This window comes from Prorops nasuta, unplaced genomic scaffold (genome assembly GCF_024137725.1).
Source record: "Prorops nasuta isolate Cenicafe-Biocafe unplaced genomic scaffold, Cenicafe_Pnas_1.2 PNAS00022, whole genome shotgun sequence".
NCBI classification, from domain to species: domain Eukaryota; kingdom Metazoa; phylum Arthropoda; class Insecta; order Hymenoptera; family Bethylidae; genus Prorops; species Prorops nasuta.
Window position 1 is genome coordinate 1,389,876 of NW_027116819.1, and position 10,234 is coordinate 1,400,109.

General features: G+C 30.9%; 1 protein-coding gene across 1 annotated transcript; it reads left to right on the plus strand.

Annotated features, from left to right (window-relative positions):
- Window positions 1–1,208: 1,208 nt before the first annotated feature.
- LOC136781259 (uncharacterized) lies at window positions 1,209–2,776 on the plus strand. The gene is made up of 3 exons (XM_066740113.1): window positions 1,209–1,255; window positions 2,306–2,578; window positions 2,676–2,776. The coding sequence occupies exons 1-3, from the start codon at window positions 1,222–1,224 to the stop codon at window positions 2,762–2,764; spliced, it is 396 nt and encodes a 131-aa protein (XP_066596210.1). The 5' UTR covers window positions 1,209–1,221; the 3' UTR covers window positions 2,765–2,776.
- The last annotated feature ends 7,458 nt before the right edge of the window (window positions 2,777–10,234 follow it).

A 10,234-nucleotide genomic window follows, 5' to 3' on the forward strand; every position in this document is an offset into this window, starting at 1 on the left:
ATAATTTTGCAGAAATAGCGCAGTTTCGTCAAAAATTGTTTAAAGCCGTTAATAGAGACGTAGGAACACCGAAAACCGTATATAATTCTGTGGCAATCAGGTAAGGGATACATAATATTTCTTTTTTAATTATTTTGTATTATTAATATACGTTTTATATTTTCAGAAACCCTACTAAAGCAGCTAATATACCATATAAAAAGATAAGGCGTACTTTGCATAATTGGAGATTAAAGAAACCTGTTAAAAATCCCAAGAGCTTAAAAGAGTGCGAAAAAATAATGAATGGAGAAAAATGGAAACAATTGTTGAAATTTAATTTAAATAGTAAATTGCATAAAATTAATGTTTTCCAATTTGAACATGGAAAGGAGAACGTTTCGGTCGTTCTAGCAGATAAGCAGTTTATTAAAAAATTCGAATGTTGTACGATATTTTCAATCGATGCAACATTCGATACTACGCCAATAATTGACAACGTGTATCAACTGCTCACAATCATGGCTAAATATAATGAGAAGGTAATTAAAAATACTTTATTCCATCGGTTTAATATCTTGTGTGCTTAAAAAAGGTTTTCTTCATATCTGCTTCCTGTTTTAACAGTTTGTGCCAATCATCTGGGTTCTCATGTCCAACAAATTCGAAAGGAGTTATATACAAATTTTCCAATTTATAAGAGAAAAAATCATGACACGTTTGGAGCCCCTGCTGTGCATATGTGATTTCGAAACTGGATTGCACAATGCAATTAAAACAGTCTTTCAAGGCTGTCTTATCACTGGATGCCTATTCCATTTTCTCCAAGTTTGCTTCATTCTTTATTATATTATCAATTGTATATAATTAACACTTATAGATCTATATTATAATTTGCCTATATATTTAAATTTTAAATAGAGCTTAAAAAAAAAAGCTAAGAAAAACAACATTTTTTCGAAACCAAACGCTAACATTGAAGAAATGACAAAAGCTATTGTATTATTTAGAAAAATATGCAATTTAGCTTATTTGCCTGCGAATAATATTGAAGAAGAATTCGTGGAAATTGTAAAGAGAACGATGGCAGAACGAAAACTTTTTGAAAATTATTACAATTTTTTTAATTATTTTAAAAATTACTGGTTGAAGCAAATAGGTGTACAGGTGTTTTCTATTTATCGAGTAAATGATACTACAAATAATGGCCAAGAAAGGTATCACAAAACTTTAAAAGAAAAAATGGGGTCTCATCCCACTCTTGGTAATTTTGTTGGTATGTATACGTTAAGAATAATCATATATATAGTAGAGCATTCTATACCTTCGTTTAAACCTTTTTTCCATGGTAATAAATAATATTAAAAGAGAAGAGTTTGGATGTGCAGCATATTTTCTAAATGCTTCTGTAAAAATAGATCCGGGAATCGAGGAGGAAAATAAAAGCGATTTTTGATGCGTTCTTTTGAAATATCACTCTTTGAATTTATGAATTATTTTAATAATAGCATATATAAATTGGCAAAAACTTTATGGAAATGGGCTCTTAATTAATATTTCTATAACGTTGGAAAAGTATTACATAAGTTTTCCCACTTAAACTAAGGCTATCGTATCGCAATTCATTATAAAACAGAGTTATCACTCGATCTAAGAGTACTTAGGATTGAGTAATATCCATTATTGCTACAATCACAAAGTAGATAAAGTATTGTACGGTAACTATTATATATTATTATTATAGCGTTGAAATTCTTTCATCTTACGACAAGGACGAATCATTTCAATCGATTTAAGAAAACATAAAAAAAAATACAAACGTTACTGTGAAAAGAAATTTGAGATAAAAGCTACCTCATTAAAAGAAAATAAAAAAGAATTTCAATCAAGTGACCATCATCTCGAATGTTTGAAATGAAATACACTATTTTTTAATTCATATTAGGTAAATTTATATCAAGAGCTTCTCAAAATATTATAATAATATATTATTTAACGTTAAATAGAAATATTTTACTTTTGATCGCGATTATTATAATGAAATATCCATCTTAACGTGCTCCAGAGATAAAAAAATACTTAACATACTGTAAGTTTTGGCGATGAAAACTTTGTTTCAAAACGGACGGGAGCAACATTTTTTCTAAGGTGCATAGGAAATTGTACGAAGGACTAATATCACTATAAGCTCTGTGCAAAGTCTTTTGCTACTTAATACAGCTCCTGTAACAAAATTGATAATTGTTATGTCGTTGGAAATAATTTTATTATCTGGGAAAACCATGTTGAAACCTTATTTTTGTAATAAATAAACTTTTACTTTCAGAAAAGCTGATTGAATTAATAAAGATTTATAACATTGAGATTGCCCAAATTGATAGAGGCCACGGCAAAAATATTGTGCATAAGAGAAAATATTCCCGCTCGTTTCAAAATTGGCTCTTGGACGATGAAGGCGGTTGGGCCTTTTTAGAAAAATCATTAGCAGGATGCACATCTGAAAAGGAGAAATTGCAATACATTCATAATTTTATCAATACATCTGTCTTATTAAATCAAACCGTTATATTGCAAATTAAAAAACTCTTAAAGAATCAAGGTAATTAATTTGTATAGTCCTTTAGCATAGTAATAAATAAATTTATTTCGTTTTCTAACTATATTGATAAAAAAATGTTTTTTTTTTCAATTTTCAGAATTATTATTTAAAAATATTGATTCATCAAAAATTAAAAAGTTGACGCTTGGAAACCTGAAAGGCTTGTTATTATTAAATTTAAATTAATTTATATTGTAAAACCATCAGATTACTTATTTATACACTTTAATTTGAAATAGTTACTATTAAAAACATACATTTGATTAGATTTTATTTATACCTGTATAATATATTTGTTTCTTTTGGAAATTACAAATACGTATCTCTTACAAAAATGATTGATATTTTTAATAATAAATAATTTCTCATGTATTTTGTATTACTAACACTCTTATACAATATATTTGCTTCAAGAAATACAGCTTAATATGTTCATTTGACTTTCATAGAAATCTCTTCGTATAAGCTACAAATATTTAAGATTAATTAATTCATATAACATTAAAATATATTTCTATCGTTAAATTCGTTTGTGCAAACACTGGTTATGGATATTTTCAATTTCAACAAAAGGACAGAAGACTGAACAATTTACCAAACAATTATATCTTAATCATTAAAACGCTGATTTAACAAATTCTTAACTTAACGTTAAATAGGTGAAGGTACCATTAGGTCTATGGGGCAGTAAAGAAATAAAAATATGATTTAAATAAGAAAATTTTTGCAACATACCATTTGTTCTAAAAACCCTTGAGATTTTATTAATAATTCGTATTACACAGTATAGTTCCGAATTTGAATCTTTGATACACCATTATAGCACAGCTTCTTATTAGATTTATGTCAAAAGTCTTGACTGAATATTGTTATTCTCCTTAGATAATTAGAATTTATGATAATTTGTATCAATTACTCTTATCCAACATTGTGTCATTTTGAGAAAATCAATCCAAGATGATATCACTTTGGTAGAAATTTCTTCCGAAACTCTAAATATTGAAGGTACATTAATACTTAAAGCATTAAAACGCATTATCCTTATTTAATTCACTTGAAAATAAATCATGTACTTGTCATGGACATTTACAATCTAAAATAAAACACAGAAGATTTTCAAATAATATTTCTTCGAAGGTTGGTGCAGCAGGGCAGAATACTGTACAATTTATAAATTCGATTCTCTTTTAACCTCTATAAACAAAGCAGATTTCACAAATCCTCATATTCATAACAAGAATAATGCATACCACATAGTTATTCATCTCGCTGTAAGAAAAATAAGTAAATATAAGAAATAGAGCATACGTTGTTACCTTATAGCATTCATGTCAAAGCGCAGTAGATTTTTCTTATTAAATAAACTCTGATAATCAGTTATCCAAATAATAATTCAATTTGCCTATTTATTATTATGAATTGAAAGGGCGTGCAAGTAAAGGCTGTTACTGCTAATTGTACCACCTTATACTCAGGCATATTATTAGTTGATAACATTTTTTTCTTTTTTATTCAAACTGTATTCTTACGTCAAACTGCACCAAGTGTAACTAGAAATTTCCTCAAAGTAATTTCTAATTTAGACTACTCTATGCAAACACAGGCAAAATTATAACCAAGCATAACACTGTATTTACCTGTGAAACAATTAAATTGCACATGACCTAATTGTCAGTATGATAATTTGATTTCAATATGACTTAGCATAACACTGCATTTGTAAATATAAAATATAATAAAGGCCTTACGTAATGGAATAATCTTACAAAATACCCATTGCGCTTAGTCCAACTCAATGCAGATGATATAGCAGAGGGAAAGCCCTATGAGATCTGAACATACCTCATATTGAAAAAGAGGGTTGCTGTAAGAAATATGACATTTTCCTTAATGTATTCCAGCACATTTAATGGTGAAAAGAACAAAACGATTATTCTCCTATTCCAATATTTATAATAGTTTATCTGAAATCAGAAAAATTTTCACAAAGTATCTCATTCTTATTATACAAATATATATGTATATATAACATTAATACGTATCTGATACTTCGATGATAGCATTTCTTTTTGGGTTAGAATTAAAATTGTTCTCCTTGCTGTTTTTTAGTAAACTTGACTCATAACCTATCTCCGCTCAACGGGTTTGCTTGCACGATTGACATTTCTGATTACATAAACACAACATAGTTATCTGCGCATATTTTACGCGCATCTAATAGACTTCCGGTGGTTTTACATCACTTTCATATATTCTATAGAGTAGCTCAGACTTCCCCAAAAGATTTTGGGTTAAATTGCACACTACCCTAATAAAGATGGTTGCAACCATTACTATTCACTTAAATTCATAGTTCATTACCACCTAAATCTATAACAATAATAATCAATTATATTTTTGTTAATATTTATTATCCTTTTGCTTTACCTTCGTTTAATAATATTGAACCTATAAGCATGTTAAACATAAATTTATGAGCACCCTTTTTTAAAACATTCAAGCTAAAACGTAAAAATAAATATTAATTATAAGAAATATCAATAAATCGAAATGAAAATACTTAGATGCATGGAATTATGCTCTTTTTCTAGTTGCAGTAGTTCAACTATTAGTTTTTCTTTATGCAATTGGATTTGCAGAATTTCCTTCTCCAGTACAACTTTTTCTGACATATGCTCCTTTATTAAATTAGTTAAATCTATTTTGCTCTGAATCAAATTTATTTGCATATCACTTAAACTGATTTTCTTTTTATCCATTCTTCTATTTACATTAGAATCCGATGATGAACTCCCACCGATCGCATTGCTTAAAGGTGTACTCAAAGGTGTTTTAAGTTTAGTAGGTTTCCAATTATTCCAAGATTCTATCTTTTCATTGTTTACCAGGTACTGCCAATAATGATTAAAAATATTTTTTATCACCAGTAAGAATGATTACTTATAGGTTTATTCTATATGCAAACACATGTAAGATAATTCGATCACCTCAAAAACAGGGTCATCCAATGCATTTTCTAGATTTGTATTATAATTTTCGTCATTTTCATCTACAAAATTGGTGACAATTTCATTATTATTGGCATTTCCATCATAAGGATTCACGAGACCTTCTACAGATATACCTATTATCTCATGAATTTTGTCATAAAGTATATTCGGCTTTATATTACAAGTTCCACCATCTAGAAGTTACAAAATATTTTCAATGTAATAATTTTTTGTAAATATAAGAAATATTTAAAATTTATGTTGGTTTATAATTACCTGTTAAGTAGGTTTGTTTTTGTAATGAAGAATAATGCTTTCTAGTTTCACCTTTCAAGTTATTCCACTGTACTTTTAAACGATCCATGCCCCTATTGCCACCTGAATGAATCTTAATGTTAAATTCCGCAGTAAGTTCAGTCCAAGCTTTTGCCTTATCCTTGTAACCAACATGATCAGTCTTTTTGCTTTCTATTATTGCGGCATGTTTCTTCACTAAATCTACCAATAAATTTTTTTCTTCCAATGACCAATTTCCAGTCTTCTTAAGCTGCTTATTCATTTCTGAAAAAATAAAATCTATGTTAATATAATATCATTATTCTGAAACATTTCAACATTACTTAATGCAAGGAAGATATTTATTTTTTCGGTATAATTACCTGTCAATATTAAAGTGCAAAAATTATGTTAATGTGTGTTTCACACAAAAATTTAATTGAAGATAACTATATATGTTGTTATGCCTTTTCTGTTAATCAATGTAATAGGTTCAATCTCAAATAAATATTTACTACATTGAAATAAATTTTTAATAAATTATGCAATAACATAAAAAGCTTATTTATCACTATACCAAGTGGTTATTTGAATGTTCAATTAAAACTAAATTGTGAAAGCATCTAAAGCCTACGGCACACTATGCTGGATTTCGTGCTAGAATGCTTGCTAGAATTGTGAAGACCAATGATGATTCAGTTGTGAATTAAATATAATAATCTCATTGGTCTTCACAAATCTAGCAAGCATTCTAGCACGAAATCCAGCATAGTGTGCCGTAGGCTTAATACACATACTGTTTATATCAAGCTACAAATTGCCGCCACACTACTTCAAGCTTCAAACTTCACAAAGCTGCGTGAAATTAATCGAAGTTTACAATCTCTCTGATAGCCAACATCTAAACTCAAAAATTTTCAGTTTCTGCATTGGTTGGTACCACTACTTAATTATAATTAGCTTAATAGAATTTTGGTAGGACTAGCCCTAAATAGTAAAATATTCATTATTGGTTTCAATATATAATTTTTATATCTAATACGATTACAAAGCTGTACTTTTTCTATTCCTAGTTTTTGGCCAGTTCTTTTGACTGACGTAATATCATTGTGGTCCTTTTACACCAATAAATCTTCATGAAACCAGGAAACGATACCTTTATGTAATTATCGCTCTATAGAATTATAAATATTTATATTAATTAAAAGATAATTTTAAATTACATAACGCTTTTAAGAGTTTAATAAAATTCACTTTCAACAAATTAAACTTTTTTTCATTTATCACACCGCTTCAAAATTAATTATAAAGCACTGCACTATATAATTCTTATACAAAACCGGCAACTTCCATTTTTTTTACATGTTAACATAACAATATCTACAGTTTTAATTTAATTAAAAACACACAAAATCAAGGTTTAATTTATTTTATTAAGTAATAACATTTCATTACATTTTGTCAGCTACAAATCTTAGTGATAATTATTAAATACATTATTTCACCAATTGTTAATACATGCTTTGCATTTAACATTGTTAAAAAGATATTAATGTAAACAAATGTACCTGTCAAAAGTCTCGTGTAGTACTACCCATTTGGCAAAAATCTGATTCTATGAAAAATGACGTCATTATACCTAATAATCACTGCTGCCAATCCAAATTTCCATGTTCAGAATTATACTCGCTATGTTGTACATGAGGCTTGCCTGAATTGCTCCGTTAGGCTGCCTTCACATGCGGTGTAAGATATGTACGGCGTACCGCGTACTACGCCAGCACCCAGCAGCATGCTTGCGTATTATCGCGAAAATGATTTGATTGGTTAATACGTTTTAGCGTAAGTTACGTTTACGCACCTTACACACTGCATGTAAAAGCAGCCTTACACCGGCCCTTGATGTATGGGCAGAGATGAAACGGGAGATTGCTCAATGCTCATGCGAGGATTGCGAGGTCCCGAGGCAATCCCTACCGGTAGGCGGCGCTGGTGTTGGCAAACGCGTCTCAGGTCCATCTTGTATTCTTGTAGCGCCCAATTCTCCAGAGCCACCTAGAGTTCGCTGTTGAACTTCCAAATCGAGAGGTGCGAATCTAGTTGCTCTTTCGTTCGGTGAGGAGTTCGAGAAAGTAGACCTAGGAGTGAGTACTGTCTTGAGACGGATTTGGTAATGGTTGCGAGTTTTCGCAACGTTCTCTCGCTTGTAAAAGATTGTATTGTTGAAGAAGTTATAAACTATTAAAGCTGAGCTTATGGCTCGTGTAACATCTGTGCGTGTAATCAATTACCCGTGACTGAATATATAATTGGACAAACTCATGCTATGGGAATTCGGCCTTATCGGTCTATTCCTTTTGGCGGCGTGTTTGTCGTGGAGAATGATTGCAGCGTTGGAAAGTATAGAACGGACCATCGGTTTCCACATTGGTGACCCCGACGTGATCGCGGGTAAAAGTTCGAATTCTAAAAGTACTTTGGTTCTACGCAACAAGAATCTTGTTCATACTCGAGTCAAGATGGCGGAAAAAGAAGCATTGCCAGATACAGTTTTGGCCATTAATCTTGCGTCGTGGCGAGGGGAAGCAGAAATCAGAAGGGCGAGGGGATATCTAGGGGATTTGTTCAGTATGTATCTGTCAGTTCTGTCAAATGTGTTAAATCGATCAGTTAACCTGGAATTGTAATATAAACAAAAATAATAATTTCGAAAAATATATTCTGGAAGAAAAAGGAGGTATTTTATAAACAAAAAGATGAAATAATATATCAGATAAGTATTAATTAATAGAAAAATGTGAAAGTTATTCTAAACTTTTAAGAATATATACTTTGTGATTATTTCACGTTACAGGTTAAATTCTATATTAGAGGACTTGTAACAATAGGAATTAAATATTGATTTCATCTCTGGATCAGAAAGAACTGAACTCATGCCTCTAGCTTGCTGCTGTTATCCTACATATAAGAATAATAAAAATGATAGAGCGCTGACTGGATATGTGAGGATAACATAATTTATTTTAATACATATTGGAAATTACATTCAACTCAAGAAAAATATTACTTTTATTTCTTCATTTTTTATTCAGTATGTATACATAATAATTACATATGCTTATAATCTTATATAGCTTATACTGATTAATTTTTTTTTCTTTTTTTAGTTTTAGGTGCGTGGGGAAATGCATTTACGCATACCCAACCTTAATAGGCTATGGTTATGTGGAAAGAACCCCTTAAAGTTCAAGACTCCCCCAGGAGGAGTGGTTTTTTTGGTTTTCTTGAGAAAGAAAACCTCAACCAAGCCGCCACCCCTGGGTATACCCACTAAAACCCCCTGCACCACCAGGAATACAACAAATGCCCCTTGGAATATTAAATACGAAAAAGTAATTAATATCGAAGAGCATAGCCGTTTGATGCAATTACTTCATCCAAACGACGTGGGACTGATTGCACAAGTTTTTGACAGATGCTTGGTTCATTCGTCAGCTCTTCCCACATTTTCCTGACGTGGCATCTTAAGGTCTCCTTTGACCTCTCCACTTCTGGTCTCCATCTTTTTACGATGATTCCCCATATGTTCTCTATAACGTTGAGATCAGGGGATTTTGCTGGCCAATGGATTTTATCGATCTCAGGATGTGTATCAAACCACTGCGTTGTAAGTCTGGAGGTATGGACACTAGAATTATCCTGGATGAATTTAATGATTGGAATCTCAGGATATCTTCTTCTTACGCTAGGAAGCATACTATTCTCCAGGAGATTTGTGTAGAATGTGGAGTTTATTTTTGTATTCACCTCAAACATCTCACCTACTCCGTCTTTAGACATCCAGCCCCAAAAAGCAACACTTATTCGGTTGCTTCTATTAGTAGGCAAAACGTAATGATCTTCGTATCTCTTGTTATCCGGTCTCCAAAAATGCAGCCTCCCATCTTCTGATGACTGGAATACTTTTTCATCGGTCCATATTACATCTTTCCAGTAGTCTTCATCTTTGGACAGATATTCCAAGGCAAATGCAACTCTTTGCTGTCTATGTTCATTTGATAATTTGATCTTATGTACTGCGGGATGACAATGAATACCAGTTTCATGTAGTCTTCTACGTACAGTCCTTTGGCCTATATTTAAATTTGACTGGTGTAATATGTTGGACGAAGACTGAAATGGATCCTAATGCATTAATTCCTCTATCTGCCTATTTTCTTCTTCAGTTGTTAATCTTGGCTTTTTGTTACTTTTTCTTTTCTCACACAATCCTGAATATCCTTCTTCTCTGTACTTTTGAATCCATCTATTAATTGTTGATTTGTGCACTTGCAACTTTCTAGCAATATCTTGCGAATTACTTCCTCCTTCCCACAAACCTATTGCCACT